Source organism: Manis javanica, chromosome 3 (genome assembly GCF_040802235.1).
Source record: "Manis javanica isolate MJ-LG chromosome 3, MJ_LKY, whole genome shotgun sequence".
NCBI classification, from domain to species: Eukaryota; Metazoa; Chordata; class Mammalia; order Pholidota; family Manidae; genus Manis; species Manis javanica.
This window is the reverse complement of record NC_133158.1, coordinates 70,829,152-70,850,591: the sequence shown is the minus strand read 5'-3', so window position 1 is coordinate 70,850,591 and position 21,440 is coordinate 70,829,152. Positions and strand designations below refer to the sequence as shown.

Below are 21,440 nucleotides of genomic sequence, written 5' to 3'. Positions count from 1 at the left end.
AACTATTAAAGATAATAAATGATGGAAACATGATAGAATATAAGATTTTGGAACTCTTAAGGTATCTGAGCATTGATCATTAATTGTTAATGTCATTAAAAGAGAAGGAATCAGATAATATGTGCCTTGCACTGGAAGAACATGCTATCACCTGTTATGCATCTTGACAAAAAAGACACATCTGAATTCGGTCAAGCTGCTAGATTTTAACAGTTCACAGAAAAATTAACACAATGAAAGAATCTGTGAAACTATACCCAGTAATGCAGTGAGCAATATGTAGATTATATGAAAACTACAAAACAAGCATCCCAGTTTTTCTACAAATAAAGTGTAAAGGAAAAACAACAGAGAGAGAAATACAGGGATTGGGGAGAAGGTCTATGAATTATTTTATGACAGGAGATAAATAGAAATAGAACAATAGATCATATATTTTATGATACTAAGGAAGTGCTGATAATTTTTTACATGAGATATTTGTACTGTAGTTATATTTTTAAACAGAGTTCTTTCTTTTTAGAAATACATGGTAAAATACATCTGGACATAATCATAGAGGGTCTGGAATTTCCTTCATAATTTAATTCTGGAGGGGTATGGGTGAAACCAGTTTACCCAGAAGTTGAGGTAATAGTTGAGGTAGGATGATGTGTTTATGAGTTTCACTGTAATTTTCTCTTTATTTCTAATTTTGTAATTTTCCATATAGATTAGTTTTCTATGGCTGCCATAACAAAAATACCACAGACTGGGTAGCTTACACAATAGAAGTTCATTTTCTCATAGTTCTGAAGACTGCAAGTCCAAGATTAAGGCGTCAGAAGATCTATTTTTTCTTAAGGCCTCTCTCCTTGGCTTGTGGACAGCCACCTTCCTGCTGTTCCCTCCCAGGTTTTTCTCCCTATGCCCCCGTCCCTGATGTCTCTTTGTGGATCCAAATTTCCTCTTCATATCAGAACGCCAGTCAGACTGGATTAGGGCCCACCTGAACCAACAGTCCCATTTGAACATAATTACCTCTTTTAAAGTCCTATCTCCAAATACAGTCATATTCTGAGGTACCAGGAGTTAGAATTAAAACATATGAATTCAGAGGAAACACAATTCAGCCATCACACCATAATGAAAAATTTTTTAATAAAATGAAATATTAAAAATACAATATTTTTAAAATAAAATAATACAAACTCTGTAACTCCAAAAATTGAATTACAAAAGAGGTGAATTGTCTCTCAGCCTACGTCTTCAAATAAATGTGTCTCATTGTCTCACTTTTTAATATTTACATAGATTTCCTCACTAAATGCATATCCCTAGCAGATGTTGTATTTATTTTGTTGTATTTATTTTTCCTGTAGTGACTTTCTGAGATCTTAGAGACTGAAGTACATCATAAGGGAAATAAAATTTGAGCAACTAGCCGTATCTAGCTACTAGAATGTTATTGACTGAATGTTATGTTTTGTGTCCCCCACTAAAATTCAGGTGTTGAAACTTAATCCCCAATGTATTGATATTTGGAAGTGGAGACTTTGGAAGGTAATTAGGCCACAAGAGTGGAGATCTTCATGATGGAATTAGTAGTCTTATAAAAAGAAGAGGCCAGAGAGTTATTTCACTCTCTTGCTACTATGTGAGGATACAAGCAGTTTGCAAACTGGAAGTGGTTATCATCAGAACCCAACCATACTGGCACTCTGATTTTGAACTTCCAGCCTCCAGAACTGTAAGAAAAAAGTTTATGCTATCATTATACAATACCAGTATGGTATTTTGTTACAGCAGCCCAAAGTGACCAAGATATAAAAATTATCTATTTTTAAAAGGAACTATTCATCCAAAAATATTACCCTTACCTTCAAAATTATATACAAATATTGGCAATCAATATGTGTTAGGTTAGGATAATTAGGAAGATGTGTAATTTGGTTAATTGTCCTCACCCGGAGTTCCATTTCTACCTCAGTGGAAGTCATAGGTGGAAGGTCAAGTGTTTGATTTTTATTTTAAAACTTTTGAACAGGATTTAAATGAAATTATAGAGAAAGTACTGGCCAAGCTTATCTGGGAAAAATAACACATTACTTAGAGTCAACATTAGATCCAAAAAAAGGTCCTGACAACATGAAAGAAAAGGCCTAATAAGGTGATATTATATAATAAGAATAAATGTATGATTCCATACTAGGGTTCAAAAACACAAGAAAAATACAAGAGGTATGGCTTAATAAGAACACATACTAAAAATGTTATTAAGAATTTTAATTGGTAATAAAGACACTTAGGGTCAATAATATGCTTACTCAGAGTCACTATATTAGACCACATCCACAGAATTACAATGATTTAGAAGAAAGAGATGATGATCCTATTTATTCAAGACTGTTCAGGCTTCATCTGGAATTTTTGTTTCTAGATGATATACTTTTATAAAGTATAATGTTAAAATGGTTAATATATTTAATGCCATGTCAAATGAAGAACAGCAACAGAACTTGGAAATGTTAGGGTAAAACAAGATGAAGAGAGACAGAAAGCTAATCTTCAAATATCCGGAGGGCTGTCATTTGGAAAGCCTTTAGACCTGTCCTTCATGACCCTAAAGGGGAAAAATTAAGTTGGCATGGCTAACTCCTCCTTATCCTTCAGGAAATATCACATTCTAAAGGAGACCTTCTCTGGTCTAGACAGTGAGTTTCTGATCACTGGCCTCCGTAGCACCCATTGTTAGGCACCAATCCTATTTCTAATTATCAAATGGCTAGCTCTGCAAGACTGCAAATTTCTGGAGATGGTGGACCACATATAATTTGTTAGTCCTACAACACTCCATGCTTTACACAGGTGAATGAATGAAAGAACATATGAGAAATAGATTTGACATTAATATGAAAAAATGAATACCCCAATACAGTTGTGCAGAGATTGATGGACTACCTCAAGAAATAGCTATTTTTATTTCATGGGAAACTCTTGCTCAGGCTTAAAATGGCAGCCCAGTTGCCTAGAGCAGGGGTGAGTGAGGTAGAGGGGCTTGAAGCATCAGGGAGGTGACTTTCTTAAATGATTTCAACCTAGCCCCTATGAGTTCTGCTGGGAAAGGTTATTCTTGTTACACATTAGATTTCATTTTAGCACTTCAGTTGTATTCTGATCCATTTCGGAAAAGTTTAGTCATAAACTTGTACCTAATTGCCTCTGTTCAAACCCAAATCTCATTTGATGTTTCTATCTTTTCCTTCTCCTGCTCTCCCTATTCCAAAAAGCCAATAATTAATACTTCCATTTTACTGTAAGGATGCCTAAGCTTCAGAAAACACAGGAGGCTGAGTGAGGTCAGACTCAGAGAAAAATATTTCTGAGATTCTTAGCATCAACTGTGCCAAAAGTAAATGCAAATTTGATAAATGACACAGAGTCATTACCTCTCCATTTCCCTTTCCACAGATTCGATTTCTACAAGGGCCTGATTTTTCATAGAAACAGATCAGATTTACAGCAAATACAAAAATTGCATCTTTTATTTATAAGGCAAAAAATCTGCCCAAATGCTTTTCATTAAAATTGTGTGTCCTGTAATACTGGCTTTCAGAGGATTAGTCAAGCATTACATAACTTTGATTATTTCTGTGGAGATTAATAAGCGAAGACCTTGACCGTCAGCACAGTACCACAGAATACCAATTCCAACTTTGATTACTTGATTCAGTTTGACTATGAAGTTTGGGGATGAGGTTGTGAGATGTGAACAAATACACATGTTCACTATCCATTCTCCACTCTCTGCTTTCCTTCCAGAGAAACATTCTTTGTGAGAATATACTCTAGCTTTAAATCAATTCACAGACGATTATGGAATTAGGAAAACTGTGTGTTATTAACTAGCTATAATTAAAATACAAATACAACATTTATTTTTAATCTTACCTCATCTAGTAAGACTGCTTCGAAAAAAATTAGGTAGATAAGACAAGGACATGGAGTTAAAGAGGGGAAAGGCTGGCAAGTGACATCCTAGAGTTCAGAGTACAGTTGCTGAGAGAGGCCCCACACACCAGGAAAGGAACTTAGGGAGAGCTCCCCCACAAACAGTACTGACTATAGCTGTCCTCAGTAAGTGTGGGCTGGGTGGAGGCAATTACGGTCACCTTTAAATTTAATGCCTAACTCTTCTTGAGTACTTAATTCCTTATTTTAAGGATGAACAAAACAAGGGAGGGATTACAGAGAAAACATGAGGAGAATGAGGAAGTTCCACAATTTTCAAATTCGTAATGTTTTCATTTTGTACCCTGTCACACTAACACTCAGAGACCAGGCAGCAGTTCCTTGTTTATACTTCACTCAGCATATTCCTTTGTTTTCTACAGCTTTAAGCAAACCCTGCCAAGTAATGTAGTCATTCCTATGCTTAGTATAGCTTCAAACATGTCTCTGAGACAAAAATAAATGTGAACATGGTGTGGGAGTGGGGGATCACAGGGAAGACAGTGTAGCACAGAGAAGACAAGTAGTAACTCTGTGGCATCTTACTGCACTGATGGGCAGTGACTGCAGTAGGGTATGGGGAGTACTTGATAATATGGGTGAATGTAGTAATCACAATGTTTTTCATGTGAAACCTTCATAAGATGGTATATCAGTAATACCTTAATAAAAATATATATAAATAAATAAATGTGAACAAAATGTCTATGCTAAGCAAAAACTACATGGATACACTCTTCACAACAGTGTTTTCTCCCACTTTAACATGCAAACAAATCATCTGGAGATCTTGATAATAGGCAGATTTTAATCCACTAGGTCTTGGGTGGGGCCTGAGATTCTGTATTTCTACCAATCTCTCAGGCGACGCTGAGGATGCCTCCACAGATCACACTCTGAGTAGGTTTTACACCATGACATGAAAATCCAGCTTTGCCAGTAAACCTGTACCTTCACCTCATTCCCACCTTTATTTTTTTTCCTGAGTTCCTGCACTCTTTTCTGTTTCACTGGAATGAGAAAATTTTAGGACCAAGCAGAGTGGCTACAAAAGAAAATATTCTAAAATTACAATTTCAAGTGGAGTAATAAGATTTTAAGTTGTCTCAAGGGTAGAGATATAATTTTTGATATGCATGAATTATACATACTTCATGCAAATCACTGAACAAATATACAGTAGCTTGTCTATTTCTTTCCATCAGTGAAGCCCTATGTCCGCACAGCTTAAAAGAAGTTTGTTGCATTAATACACAGCACTTCATCTTATTGTTCAGGTATCTCCGGAGGGTGAGGTGATCTGAATAAGCCAAATTTTCCAGATAACTGAAGTTTATCTTTTTAAGTTTCCAAACATATTTATTTTAGTGACTTTTAATTGTAATCTTTCTGGAATTAACATATTCAAGACTTGCTAGTTACACAAAACAAAGTTTGACATCTCCACAATATTCCAGGGACAACAATGATTATTCTATGGCATGGTATAATAACAAAGCTATAGGAGCTACTCAGGTCTATGTGGGACTATCAGATAGAGTCTCGGAGTGTCCTTTGAGGGTTTCTCAGCCTATTTAGAACAAACTTCTGCCTCATTCCTCGGTGATCGGCTGCCATGTCATACTGCTTTCTGACTGCCCTCCTCTTGACGTTTTTTTATCTGCTTCTTTATTTTTCACATAATATTCTGAGAAATATCTGAGACTGGCTTCCTTCTCATTTTCTTTTTTTTTTTCCTACTGTGGGAGCTCTCTACCAGGGCCTTGGCTTACTGGTTACCTGAAGCAGTACAATCATTTCAGCTTAAAAAAAGCACACACAGGTGGATGCCCCATTGAGCATCTCTTACTAAGATTATTGAATACTCACTGATTCCAGTGTCCTTACAGTACTGGACCAAGTACTGTCCCATGACTTTCAGTAGGTGATTATATTCTTGGACATTGAAAAATCCCTGCTTATTATGGGATGGCTCCATGATCTCCAAGGGTATATTAACAATTCCAACCACACCGTCACCAAGTCTGGGGGAACAGATACACTCACAAATTTTGTGAAATTTAGCTAAGGAAAAAGAAACAGCAAATATACCCAGGTCTTTTAAAATCAATTTTTAAAAAAATTCATTCACTTGGTCTGGATTCTGTCAAAGTTTAACAAGTTATCTTATAATTATATTTTGTTAAATCTATGGCAATTCCAGGTATGTTTGGTCTGTAATGCAAAACCTCTTACTAATACATCATTACTGAATTAATATATTTCATTTTCTAAACCAGTAACCTTACATAAGGAGTCAGGTTGGGTGGGAAGAGAAGGCCTTTTAGCATTAAACACCACAAACAATGCCTTGATGCAATAAAACTGACATGATCCTCTAAATGATATTGGCTGGAAAGTCACTTTCTTTATCTTCATTTCATCTGTCAGGCTGGGTGTCTCCCCATCATTGCAGAGATACAGAGGGTACTCAGTCAATTCCACCAAGGGAATATAAGGGCCAGGTTATCCCAGAAATTAACAGGTAATATTCCTGTTAGCCTGATGAACAAATTTGGGTATTTTTCCACATGTTTAGCAGTTCATGACATATGTAGCTGGGATATTCTACTCAGTGTCATAACCTGTTTTGGGAAAGAACTTCTAGGAGCCTAGCTTTTCAGTGGTTCCCCGTTGCCCTTAGCATGGCATATAAATCAAGCCTTCCTAATTTGGGGCTGCTGTTTATCATGTTTTTTTCCACCTTCCCCTTCCACCCTGCTCTCCCTTCACTATTCATTCTATAAATCTAAATCTGGGCAACATTTCTCCTAGGAATGACTTAACTTCCCATAGTATGGTTTACTGCCTCTCCAAAATGCTCTTTTTTCACCTGATGCTTGACTCTAATACTCATTCATTCATTCATTCATGCTCAGCATCTAGATCTATCCCAAGAACTAGGAATACAGTAATGAACAAGAAAGACAATATCCCTGCTAATGAAGTTTCTCTTCTATTGAAGGTGTCAGGCATTAAGGGAGACAAGATCATTTCAGGTGGTGCTAAGTGGTATGAAGAAATAAAGCAGATGCTATAATAAGTGAAGAGTAATAAGGTGGAGGGAGGGTAACAGCAGGGGCTAATTTTAAATAGGTAGGCCAGGAAGACCTTCCTGTGGAGGGGACTTTAGAGGCAGTACCTGAGTACCACGCTAGGAGAACCAGCAGTAAGAACTGAGGACAGAAGGTTCAAGGCAGAGAGAATGGCAAGTGCCAGGCTGTAAAGCAGGAACCAGTCTAGGATGTCTGAGAAACAGGAAGCTGGGGGTGGGAAGGAAAGGCAGTGAGAGGGACGGAAGATGTCACAAAGCCAGGCAGAGGTCAGATCACTGCATGACTGTGGTAACCAGTTCTATTCTTATATGCACTGGAATTTTAAAAGAGTAAACTAATTTTTGTTTTAAAAGATCATTCCTGCTGTTTCCACACAATATAAAAAATACATATTTATACATTTGTATTTTCACTGGAGTGTAAGCTTCTTAGCAAAGGGCAGTAGGTCTTCACCATCTTGTCTTTAGAGCTTAGTACAATGCCTGACCCATGATACTGCAATGTAAGTGCTTACTGAATGAATAAATGAATGAACTACTAATTGTTTGGAAGTGAGAAAGCAAGATGAAATATGTTCCTCTGATCCATTCTACCCGTCACAGTTATCCTGACTCTAACTTTCTAGGTCTTTCCTCAAGACTACATAATTCATGAAAGCAGCTTGTAGAGTTTCAGACCACTGGAAATGCACCAGAATGTATTACTCTGAAATATAAATAGGCTGGAGTGTTAATAATACACACTCAGGCAGGTAACTAGCAAGAACTCAAACACGTAGTGCTGCACAAAATCTTAACAGGGTTGCTTTACAAGACTATGGGCTTTTCTTTTCTAAAATTCCTTTACTATGCTTGTACTATTTTTCAATTGGTAAAATATTTAAAACTTAATCTAAGTAGGTGACACAAGGAATGGTAAAACATCAAACTGCTCAGAAACTGCTCTGAAAATATTTCCGGAACTGTGCTTTTTCCTTAGAGCAGGCATGCAGCTCTACTGATACTATAAATCAGGCAGATTAATGCCTGCACCTTGATGGGAAGGGTAAACGGAGGATATGACACCTGCTCCCATTATGATTAGTCATTCATCTAACTCCACAGTCTTAGTACAACCTCCCTTGTCCTGCCTATGCCTCTGAAAACAAAAACATACTTACAAGGACTTCAGTTTCAACTGTGGGCCCACTTTCTCATGCATTTTGATCAAGCGGTTATTACTGTAAATGAACATCCCAGCTTGGCTTCGGTTTTCTATGTTCACTCCAAAGAACAGGGAAAGTGTCCTTGCTTTTCTTAATTCTCTAGCATTATATTTAGAAAAGTTTTAAAAAAAGGTTTTATTAAATAAAATATACAGTTTACAAACTGCTAATAATTTAACTCGAAGGTACACATCAAAGGAATTACATATAAAATATCCAGGTATTCTGCAAAACCAAGTCCCTACACTGAGTATCTCTGGATAGCAAGTATTTTGCATAAACATGATGACCAATAACTATATCAGTCAAACACAAACATTCCTCAATCCAAAAGCAAGTTGCCAATTTCAATTTATAAAAACTAGAAAATGCCCAAAAGAGTTGTGAAATGTGAACTGGTCTACTATGTACACTGCAGTATTCTGAAAAGTAATTACTTGGCTATTTTAAAATTTGGATATTTCTAACATTGAGTGTGATCTCTAACTTTCAGAATGGTCTCAGGCCTCCAAATATTCTACATAGATCAGAATCTGACAAAAGACATTCTTTAGGTTTCTTTTTCTAAAATCAAAGTTAATAAAGTAAGTTTACAAGGGCAGCAGATGTAAGCTTCTATTTTTCTGACTCTGTCCTGCTGCACTATGTTTTATGTGACTTTTCTATTAATAGTATAAAAATAGAAATTGAGACATAGCGGAGTATGACAGAAACAATCACAGTAACAAGAGGCTGCTTGGAGCTCTGAAAAGTACCTGGATGTGACAACCAGAAACATGGACCTGGCTCCAAATTCAAGCTTGTCTTTGGAATAACTGTCTGACTACAGATAAATCACTTTAATTTCTGTCTCATCTGAAAAGCAAGAATAATACCTACCTAGCCACTTGGAATGCTGTGAGGGCTAAAAGAGATAATGTTAAATATAACATACAAACCTGGAATAAATAACAAATGTTGTTTTCCTTTCCCAACCAAGAATGGTGCCAACTGTAATTCTTCCCCTCCACCCATCTTATAGCTCCTCATCCCACAAAAACAGCTTTTCCTTTTCAAATTCATGACCATGTGTCATTACAACTGACATAACATACCTACTAGATTGATTATATATATATATATATATATATATATATATATATATATATATCATTAAAGGACAATGATAAAGTTCTATCAGTCCTTCTTTGTGGATAGTACATCAGACTTTCTGAGTGAGTTACTGACATGGATTAATATATCATGCATTTTTTAAATGCATGTACAGGTAAGGTTAAATATATATGAATCAAACTTTTTCTCAAAATGCCTAATTAGTAATTAGATGTCCCTCTTCAACAAAAATGAATACTGAGTATGTAAGGGTTCCAAAAGGGAGTGATATGACATAATCACTCTGTGATATTAAGTGGCATACTTTACTGATTGTCTTCCAAATTTTTTTTAAGTAGTTTGCTACAAAAACAAGTTCACATCAGCTGGCATCATTATTAATCAAATATAGGTTGGTCACCTTGCATGCATATCATCGTGACTATAAACAGGTCATCAACCAGCCTTTTCTTTCTGAAGACTTCAAAGAGGTCTCGGCTTTTCAATGAAGATTTCCTTGATATTTATTTAATATTTATTTTTATAAATGTATGATTAACATTTCAAATTTAAGTTTTGAGGAAAGTTATGATTATACAGCACACTTCATGGTTCACCAAAAAGATGCCAAAAACTAGTAACACTTTGCTAAAAATTTGTTCCTCAAAGTTATCACAGTTTTCAAAGTCTGACATTACTTGAACAATAGCGATTATTTTTGGTTTAACTTAACACCTGAGCTAGACAGCAAGTCAACCTTACAAATGTAAATAACAATTCTGTCATATAGGCTTGCTATTTTTTACTTAATGTAAATGATACATTTACTTGAAATATTTCTATCTTAAATTTCAAGCAGTACTAGAATAGAGAAGAAGTTGGGACCAACCCTCCAGAGTTTAAATGGCAAAGAACATAGGAAAAGTCAGTTGATCCTCCGGGCAGTTCAGTTCTTCAATCCAATCAGACACAGAACTAAATTTTTACTCTGCATTCAGAAGTTTTCACAGGATGTAAACATGTGTAAATGCAAATATATTTACAAATATTTTACACTGATTATGCTGGTTGGGGGATTTTGACCATACTATGCCTCATCTCATAAAATGTCACAGGCTGAGAAAGAGAAATTGTCACAGTAACCACCCAATCTGCCTACTCATAAATCAGAATTTGTTTTAACACAGTGCGGAGGATTCTGGCAAACAGAAAATCTTAAATCTTACCTCTGTTTCTCTCTAAGAATCTTACGCTTTGCTTCTACATCTTCCATAGCTTTCTGTAATATATCCTGGAGAAGTACAATTGTCAGGAAAGAACATAATGCTATTATTAAATTAACAAAAACTGAGCTTATTATTTGCTATCCTATTATCCAAATGTTCTACAAAGTAACAGTGATAGGTCACACTGCCTAATGCATCTACCATGGTGTGTACTCCGTAAATACTTGGTAAACAATTAAGTTCCAGGAAGTAAGAAGACCAACCAAATTCTAGCCTACAGTTCCTTTTGCACATATTCTGATGACCTCTCAGCCTTTCAGAGAAAGAGCCATTACTCCCTGTAGTGTTGCAGTGGCTTTCACACAATTAATTCACACAAAAAGGCCCACTAATGTGAAAGATAGGGAAAGTCACTCAATGTCCCTAGACTCTGACTTTTGTCTATGAAGAAAGAAAATTCTGAATCACATGATCAACCACTAAGGCTTCTTTCAGGAAGAAAATTATTATTAAAAAATTTTGTCAGTACCCCCAAAAAAGATCTCCTTTATATCAAGTCCCAGATACCCTAATATTCCCCAATGTTTCCCTTTATGGGAGATCCCATCCTTAGCTTCCTCCCTTTTGAGTGCCTCAGTACCAGTGCCTATCTGTCCCTCTTATCACTTCTTTTCATTTAATATATTGGCTTATTAACTACCCTACTCTAGCATGCTTCCTCTAACCAGGCAGAAAGAAAAAATTGCATTATTATTGTTTCACAAATATTAATAGACTACTAATGTGCTCCATCCACCTGATCTGAAAGATGGGCATCTCATTTGATAGTACACCACTGACTGAACACAGTTTTCACCAACTTTAAAATAAAAGAAAGTAGTAAATGATTGGTAAGTATTCCACTTCCAAATTAACTACTCAACTGCCTAGAGGAATTTAAGAGGTCAAAAGTGGAGGTCATCTGTTTTGCTCTCGTCTCTGAGCTGAAGAAACTAGCACGCATCAGAGCATCAAAGCCAACTGGTCAAAACCTTCTCCGCCCTTCCTGTCCATGTAGTCAGAGCACAGAGCAGAGAGGCAGCAGAGGTAATGGGCAAAGGCAAGAAGAAAGCAAGGTCCTGACCCTTTAGAAAGACTCTGTTTCTCTTGTCTCTCAAATACATAAAGCCAAGGAAATTGATTTCTTAAGCACATACTTAAAAAAAAAACTTAATTTTTTCTTTAAAAATCGATAACAAAAACAGAGTTCTTCTTTTAACTTAAAAACAAACAAACGGTTCACCATGTAAGAACTTGTTCGTTATGCTTCAGAAGATTGGAGACTGTTGAGAAATAGGCTTGGGGTTGATTAATGACTGTGCATTGAGTCCCCTATACAGAATTTTATTGTTGTTGACAACCATTTGATCAATAAATATGAGAGATGCCCTCTCAAAAAAAAAAAAAAAAAAAAGAAAAAAGTAAGAGAATTTGGGGAAAGCCACAGATAGCTTTGGGGCATTATCATATGCTACTCTTTGAATTCATCCCCTGTTCAGAGCTCTTTATCAGACACAGCCCTGGCCCTTAAAAATTTTAAGGCAAATCATGGACAGGATTATACTGAGTCTGTGGAAGAGGATGAAGGAAAAGTGAAGTGAAGCTTGTTTTTCTCCATATACCTGTTTATCCCTCTGTATGCAAGCAAATGAATATGTCTCTTACTGATTCATCATGGTAGAAAGTTTTGTGCTGTATTTTTGGGAAAAGTTAGCAAACTTAGATGTTCTTCAGCAACATTCTTTTTCTCTTAGTTGCCATGCAATAAAATTAATAATAATAATTCTCTATAACCTATCTTATTCATGGGCATATTGCAAGGATTACAGAGAATGTTTATGAACTGTGTAGAGCAACTCATAAGGAAAGAGCTTTGTAAGCTAGAAGCACTGTTATTAATATTCATAATTACAGTACATAATTCCTAGCACTAGAAAGAAAGATGGCTTATTAGTTGTCTTCTTGTTCTCCCCATTTATTTAGGCCCATAGGGAGCTATAATTTGAAAAGATATTTTCAAGGAGATTTGATAGGCTAGTTTATCTGCTGGCTTTTCATTATTTTCTACTTTTCTCATATTACTTTTCATTTTAAAGAAATGAGCTCTGATGCTCTTCCCACTGTTCTGGATTCACCCCATGTTTCATTCATCTTTGCTCTCAGTCACAGCCTTCCTCCCACTTGCTGAATTTTCTCTGCATTCTTTGCTTTCTCTGTTTCTTTGCATTCATCTGTTCTGTTTACCTGTGTTAAAATCAACTCAATCTTCTGAGTGTGTCTGTGTTTAAAAGTCTCAGAGGTAAATGATAAGAGACAATTGTGTAGAGGAAATAGAAAATGACACTGTTTGCTATTTGAGAAGTTTACTCTATATATCATATATAGATATATTATTACCTTGGCAGGAGAAGACAAGGAAGTTGTATTAGGCTGGTTTACTGTGATTTGTGCTTCTTTCAGTACAGATTCAGCTAGAAGCAAAGCAATTATAGCACAATGAAATTCTTTCAAGCGATTTTAAGTGTACATTGTGTATATCAGGGAGAGAGCATCATGACCAGTAAGAACAACTGACAGATGATAATCTCAGCATCTGCTATATTCCTTCCATAGCTATTCGGCATTCCAAATCAGGGTGGCCATCCTAGGCTTCCTCTTAGGCATGACAGCTTATAGGGCATAAATATATACATACAAACTCAAAAATCATGACTGAATGGCTGACTGAAACTCTCTAAAATCCATGAAATATGTTTATGGGGCTACTCCTCCCTCCTGGTCACTGGAATGGGTGGCTTTGTCCTTGCTGGTGGAGAAGAGAGTGTGGAATCATTTAAGTGAATCCTTCTTCACGTGAATGCAACACTAGTCTCTAAAATGATCTAACTCAGCATCATGAGAACTAGGGTTTCTAATACATATCAATCTCATTCCAACTGTGTACTTGGAATAAAAATAAATAATAAAAAATTACAATATATATTATAAAAAGATAACATCATAATTAAAAAAAAACAGAGATGTAAACAATGTATTATGAAGTTCTTTAGAGGCAAGAACTACATTTGAATAACTGCAGTTATTCCTACAATGCCTAGAACAGTGTATGTAGTAGAATAAGTTCACAATTAGTATTTGCTAAATGAATGAACAATATGACATGGGCCATAGGTAATTACATACCAATCTTTACTTCTTCTTCTGCCTTTTTAACTTCATTCTTAAATGCTCCTTTAAAAGAAGATGTGACATACAGATACTTTCTGAAAAGAAAAAAGAAAGAACATAATCAAGTTAGATTATTTTAAAGTATATAATTCGAGAATATTCTTTAGGAAGACCATCTACTCCAGATATACATAATTATTAAGAAAGATTCATGATATAAGATTCATCCAGCTGAAAAATTAGCAATCTTTAAACCTAAGAAGAAATTTCTTTCCTTTCAATACTTGGTGATTTTGCTCTTATAAGGGAACTTCAGAAGAAAGATAAAATCTCTGCTCACACAATGTTCACTTAAACATATAAAACAGGAAAATTTTCTTAAAAATATAAATTTCTATGCAGCTGCTCCATTTTCAAAGTTTCTGGTTAATATACAGCACCCTTTTACCCAGATCATCACTGACTGGATAAACTGCTTCTCCCAGTCCCCAAACAGTTATCTCTAACTGAAATGCTCAGAAACATACATCATTACCATTTGAAACTACTAAAACACATATTCTACTTTATTGCACAAGAAGCCTGTTTTCAAGGTTGTTTTAGTGACAGCAAAGACACTCTAGAACAAAAATATATATATAACTCAAAGTGAGCAAAGTATAGGTGAGAAAAGCTCTATAGAAACTATGTATGTCTGCTATAGAGGACTCCTGGAACCCAGGATTTTAAATGCTTGTTTAAAGCATCATGGAGAGCAGAATTCCAGAACAATATTTGGTTTGAGACTACTCAGAGCTCTGTAAATTTTATTCTGTAACTTTTGCCTCGTACCCCTATAGACTCAGGAGCTCACCATTTTCTGATACCTTCAGTGTTTAGAAAAGGTATCAAACTTTCAGTGAGAGGCAGGTGGAGACCTGCAGATCATCTCTGGAAGGCAAAATGTCTTAAGATACATAAAAAGAGGCATTTGCTCAGGCAGAGAGGAGAGTCTAATCTATGGGCCTCAATGAGCCTATGCAAGGGACAGGCAAAATACAGTCCATGAACCAAACTGGGCCAGAAGCTTGTTTTCGATACAGCCTAACACCTGAGAATGTTTTTTTTTTCGTTTGTAAAGGCTTGTAAAAATATATGTAAAGGAAAAAATAAGACTATGCAAGATACAGAATGTGACCAGATATTCATTATCAGGCCCTTAACAGAAGAGGTCTGCCAAACCCTGGAATCTATGCTAATAACAATGGCTAAATGATAACTGATTTAGAATGCCTTTATATGTTGACTTTTAAGTGGTATATGAGGTAATGCAAAGCATTCACTATACAAACAGGTCACACATAATTTAAATGTTTGTTAGCTTGGAGTCCGTTTATAGGTTGTTTAAGACTCTCATCTATTGTCTCTACAGAAGCAGTACAGATATACTTAAGACAGACCACCTTCATGATTAAGCATGTTAAGAGTTTGACTGCCTGGAGCTCATCTTCCTGGGTTAAAAGCCTACATGCATCCATTACTAGTAGTAAGACTAAGCAGATTACTTCATTTTCCATTATTCTCATTGCTTAAGTATAAATGAGGATGATAACAATGGTATCTATCCAGAAGGTTCTTATGAGAATTAAAGGTGTCACTATAGCTAAGGAGCTTAGAACAATGCTGATTTGGGATAAGTACTTTATACCAGTTGTTATTATCTATAATATGTTTTCATAATATTAGATATTAGATAATAATAACACATATTAAGTATTTACTCCCTAAATGTGTGTTTTAGGGGGATAATACACTGGGAATGAGTAAGCGAAATGAGTAGCTGGATAAATTTCTTCTCTTTTTAGAATCTGAAGTATTTACAGAAGTTTGCCCAGTTACCTACATGAAAAGGACTAATGTTAAAAAATAATCCAATGTTATCCTATATTCATCTATTTCAATGGTTTAATGAATAATTCAAGCTATAATAACTAACTTTGTATCTCTACTGCTAACTAATATTCATTTTCCAGTAAGGTTATACAGTTAACCATGGGAAAGGAATACCCATAAAATCTAAGGTAAAGTAATTCTCAGTTTGTTCCCTTGATTTTCTTTTACAATGAACATTATTCATTAAGGCATAACCTAGATGTACCTCAAATTAGTCCCCATAACATTTAAAGAACAGTAAGACCTAAGTTTTAAAGTAGAAAATTATTGGTATCTATATCCTGGAATTACCATTTTTTTTAAAAAAAATCACATACTAATGACATAATTAACCTAGTTGCAATCATGCATTTTAAAACAAATGATTTTTTTTTTAAATCAAAGAGAAACTGCTTTAACAGTGAAGTAATCCTTCAAAGATGATATGACTTAAACTACTCAAGCATTTCTACAGATACTGTGTTTACACCCATGTAAAGTAAAAGTGGTACAAAAGGTGCCAAGTCTGTTTTAGTTTTACTTTTAAACAACAAAGACCAAAAATGTACTCTCTTTGTAGTCTGCTTCATTGAGATAACCTGGTTCCAGGTGAACTGTATATTCTTATAATTTTAATTTTACAATTCTTCATAAAGAGTATAGAAAGCTAAGAAATACATGCACTTTCATAAATCCAGTGTAATGAGTCTACCCAATCTCATAACAGAAAGAATTTTTGATCCAATCTCCATCCATAATCTGGAACCTACATCAGCCTGACACTTTGAAATTTTTCTTACTTGTGGACTCTTGCAGGTAAAAATGCCTTTGAGAGCCAGAGTAATGCAGCCCCTGGAGAACAAGGGAGAGAACCCATCCAGTTCTGCATGCTCCTCAGTTCTTGCCAGTGAGGGCAAGGGACTGGTGTCCCCTCTAAGACAGGGCCTCCAGTTCCTCAGTTGTTAGATTATCTTTTTCCAAACCCACTTTCCAAACCTTGCATTGACTTTACTTCTGCCTATAACCCCAGACGGCAGCCTCCACCTCCACACTTTGTTTGCCTTCTCTCTAAATTCTGCCTTGTTCCACCATATCGTATTAGGCCACTCTTCCCCACACACTTTACCTTCTACCTCCCAACTCTTTTCCATTAATGAAATTGCATTAAAATATTTTACTTGTCTTCACTTTCTACATAAAACAATTTATTGAATCTTTCTAGAAGAACTAAAAAAGAAAAATAAGGTCAATGATAAGTACTGAGGAAAATGGAAATGAAAACAATATAAAAGTTTTTCTTCTTAGAATGTAGAAATGAAAAAAAAGCAAATACTGTTAATAGCAAGTATGGATTTAGAACCAGAAAAAAGGGTACTTGGTGTAAAAATGAATTGGTATCTAGTTCTGGGTGGACGAATTAACAGCACCCATTAAAATGAATGGTATACCTATCTTCTGACTCAGAAATGTGTTTCTATAATCTGTTCTATAAGAAATAATTGCATATTAGCATAAATATACATATGTCCAGTGATGTCCAGTTTAGCATTGCAACAATAAACACTCTAAAAATCCTAAATATACATCAACAAAGAAACAGTTAAATCAACCATAAGGTACTATACAATATGTTTAACAATGACAGGGAAAGATCTCCAAAGATAATTTATTAATCAAAAGAGCAAGTTTCATATATTTTTGTTTTAAAAAAGAACTCTATATATGTGCGTGGTGTGTGTGTGTGTGTGTGTGTGTGTGTGCAGAAGACAATCTGGAAGAGAATTTATTAAGCTCTTAGCAGAGGTTCCTCTTTGGGGAGATTATGGATTGACAGAGCAAATGACAAGTAGCAAAGGAGACTTTTAGTTATTTCATTTTTTTCCAATATTTAACTCTATATTACTTGATTTATTAATTTTACTATTTTCAGAGCAAAACAACTCCACTTCTTCAAGAGAAATAAAAATATGAAAAACTTTTGTGTAATACTTAAATTCCATGCTACAGAAGTAATGAGTGTAGCATAATACACTTTGAGTGCCTGTTTTGATCAGAAAAACCTGCAGAAATCTGAACTTTCACTGACATTTAATATTTATAAAATATTAAATACATAAATATAACATTTATAAAATTTGTCTAAAACATTTTGGCCAACATAAACTATAATATTTTAAATTTTAAGTTGAAAAAACAAACTACAAATAAAACTAGTTTTGAACTTCTACTTATGCAGAAAAATTAGCCCACAGTTATGAATAACTACACTGCAAATGTAGTTCACATGATATTTTATTTTCTAAATTGAGTGCTCACCTAGTGCAGTCATACTGTAAAATTGTTATAGTCCTTAATTATTCATCAAAATGTATAATGAGGCATGACCAAGAATTTTCTGGTTAGTATAATGTTGATAGCTAGACTTGGATGTCAAATAGACCTCTCAAACTAAGTATGTCCAGAATGAGTGGAGAGAACTCCATTCACCATTACCTAACCCCCACACCTGTGCCTCCTCTATCATCCCTAAGTTCACTCAGGGAAAACACTTAAGACATCCATGACCCCCCATTTTCTCTCTGCCCCACATCTAATCCATCAGCGAGCCTTGCTGGCTCATCTTGGTAGTGTGTCTATAATCTGAATGCTTCTCATCACTTCCACCACTACCACTCTAGCTCCAGCCTCAATGATTTCTCACCCAAGACACAGTAATGATGTCCTACCTAATATCCCTCTTTCCTTCTTGCTCCATGAAATCAATTCTCTACTCAGAAGCTAGATATTTTAAAAACATCGATCCAATAACATCACTTCTCTCAATAGTCTTTGCATTCTCAACACAACCACTTCCTCTTGCCATGTTGCTCAAGGCCCTGCAGGATCTACCCCCTTCTACCACATCATTTCCCGATTACTGTGCTCTAGCTAGCCTTTCACTCTGCCCTCACACTTACTCTCCTGTCTTCCTGGAAACATCTTCCCATAAAATTCTTGCACTATGCACTCTGGTATCCATCCTCCATCCTGTCTTCTAATGGTTATTATCTCCTAGTAGTCATGCTTTTGTATAGTGTTCTCCCACACTCAATCCAGGCTAACCTATGTGAACAAAAGAATATGGTAGAAGTGATGGTATGTGAGTATTAAGGCTAGGTTCTAAAAGTTTGCAGTTTCTACTTTGTTCTCCTGAATTGCTCAGTCTGGTGAAATCTAGTCCCTGTGCCATTAAAACACTCAGGTAGGCCTGTGCAGTGGCCTTTGCAAAGGTGAACCTGCCAGCCATCTTAGTTGGCCACCCTGGAAGTGTGTCCTCTAGCTCCCATCAAGCTATCAGCAACCCCAACTAAAATCTCTTGGCAACTTCATGAGAAATCCCAAGACAAACCACCCAACAGAGCCCTCTCAAATTACTGACCTACAGAAACTAAAAAGATAACAAATGGCTATTTTTCTTTATTTAAATACCATTGATATGCAATCTTATATTGGTTTCAAATATACAACATGGTGGTTCAACAGTTACTCATATTATTAAATCCTAACCCTCACTGGTGCGATTACTATCTGTCAACACAGGAAGATGTTACAGAATCATTGGCTATAATCTCCATGCTGTACTACCATCCTTGTGGCTAACTTATATTATGATTGAGAATTTTTGTGCTCCTTTATCCCCCTCGCCCTTCCCATCTCTCCCACTCCAACCTCTCTCCCCATGGTGACCACTAATAACTTCTCAATGTCTATGAGTCTACTGCTATTTTGTTCATTTTGCTTTGTTTTTATATTTCAAATAAGTGAATTCATATGGTATTTGTCTTTCTCCAAAGGCATTATTTCACTGAGCAAAATACCTTCTAGATCCATCCACATTGTTGCAAATGTCAGGATATCTTTTTTTTTTTAGTGACTGAACAATATTCCACTGTGTATATGTATCACATCTTCTTTATCAATAAATGCTACTTTTATTATTAAGCTACTCAATTTTAGGGTAGTGTGCTATGCAGGGATAGAAAATATATTCACTCTCTCAGTTTATTCAGCTCTTTGCTCAAGAGTTATTTATTTAAAAGTAATTTCCTCCTTGGTTTCCTACCTAAAATATCATCCACTCACTTTCTCATAAGTCTCTATTTGTTGCCCTACTTTGTTTTTCTTTTTCCATAGCACTTAGAATTACCCATTATTTTATTACCTTTTTTTCTACTTTTTGTCTTTTTCCTCACCAGAATGGAAGCTTTGTAAGGGCAGGAATTTTCCACTGTTGTTTGTGCTGAATCCTGAATGCCTATAAGATTGCCTCGCACTGGGTGGGCATTCTATTGACGTCTTACTATTCACTGGTAAAGTAACAACTACTGTTTATTTACAAACATGCCTGGAACTATACTGAGCATTTTTATATTTAAAATAAAACACTTTTATTTTATCCTCAACACAACCTTAAGTGGCAGAGGAATTCCCAATGCACAGTGGAGAAATGTTAGGCTTAAGTAATTGCCGAGGGTTCACACCAGTAACAAAATCAGAACTCAGATCCAGGTTTGGCTGATCCAAATTTTTCTTTCAAGTACTATCTATATTGAAAGATTAAATAATTTAGTGTTGTACAGATTCATGAAGGGATACAGAAGAAGGCACAGGTTAGAAAAGAAATAGTTTTCAAACATTATGGGTCTTTTTAAGTGGGTGGGATGTGGGGAGGCGGGGAGCATCCCTAAAAAAATGAAATGTCTATCCTAGAAGCAGAGTACTGCAGAGTATTCAACAGTAGGTCATAAACTTAGTGTCCCTGAAAAGCTTAAGAAGAACCATGCTGCTCCTCTGAAAGCAAGGGGACTCCAACCCCATGCCATTTGGCCCTTTTCAGTGTTATGGTCTAAAGCAAAGCAGCATTCATGAAGAATGAAGATCCTCAGACAGACACTTTGGCTTTGTCTCCCTTAAAGAGATTTCAAAAGTGACTATTTTATATCTTTAATCCTAATGTACAATGATTTAATGTCTGTATAAATTTGAGAGCTATTTCTCCACTAAAGCTAAAGAATTCAAAACTAAAGAAAATCAGTCATGTCTGCTGCCTAAAAGAAAGTAACATAGCCATATATTAACTGGTCTGTATTATATAGATAAATAATACTTAAGGCTCCAGGAACTACAGACTTATGAAATCTTGAAGTTGAAAGAGACCTTAGAGATCATCTACCTGGAATTCTTCAAAAAGTAATCATTCCTTCTATAATCTAGACTCTTCCAAGGGGCAAGTTCATCCTTGTCTTGTGTGGGAGTGCCTTCCACTGCTAAGGAGCATGACCTTCATTAATCTGATGCCATACTCATGGCATTCTCTGAATTGCCATATCTTGTGCCACGTGTGTCTGCAGAAACTAAATTTGCTATCACAGACACACTAATTTAGTATTCTGGACATTAAATTTCCTAACTGGACCAGAAACTGGATTTCAACCAAAAGAAGTTATGTGAGCGACCAAACTCCTCTGATGTGTCTTGCCCCTAAACTATGTCCAATAGGAAAGCTTTGAATTTGAGGGTGGAAAAACCCATGTTTAGAGGAGCAGGTGCTAGGTACACCCAGCAAAGACAGACAGCTGAGGAGAGCCCAGCTGTATCCTGAGCAACACTGAGCTGATGTAGTTTTCCAAATCGTTCCAGTCATGGAAACACTGATTCAAAGGCAACAGTGAGGCT

General features: G+C 35.8%; 1 protein-coding gene across 1 annotated transcript in view; it reads right to left on the bottom strand.

Annotated features, from left to right (window-relative positions):
* The window catches only part of MORC1 (MORC family CW-type zinc finger 1), a 157,934-nt gene that overhangs the window by 75,049 nt on the left and 61,445 nt on the right, over positions 1-21,440 (bottom strand). Inside the window, exons 10-14 of the mRNA XM_073230415.1 lie at positions 13,830-13,909; positions 13,044-13,117; positions 10,608-10,672; positions 8,245-8,388; positions 5,860-6,014 (exon numbers count right to left, since the gene is read on the bottom strand). Coding sequence (XP_073086516.1) covers positions 5,860-6,014; positions 8,245-8,388; positions 10,608-10,672; positions 13,044-13,117; positions 13,830-13,909 — 518 coding nt within the window. The remainder of the gene's footprint in view (positions 1-5,859; positions 6,015-8,244; positions 8,389-10,607; positions 10,673-13,043; positions 13,118-13,829; positions 13,910-21,440) is intronic.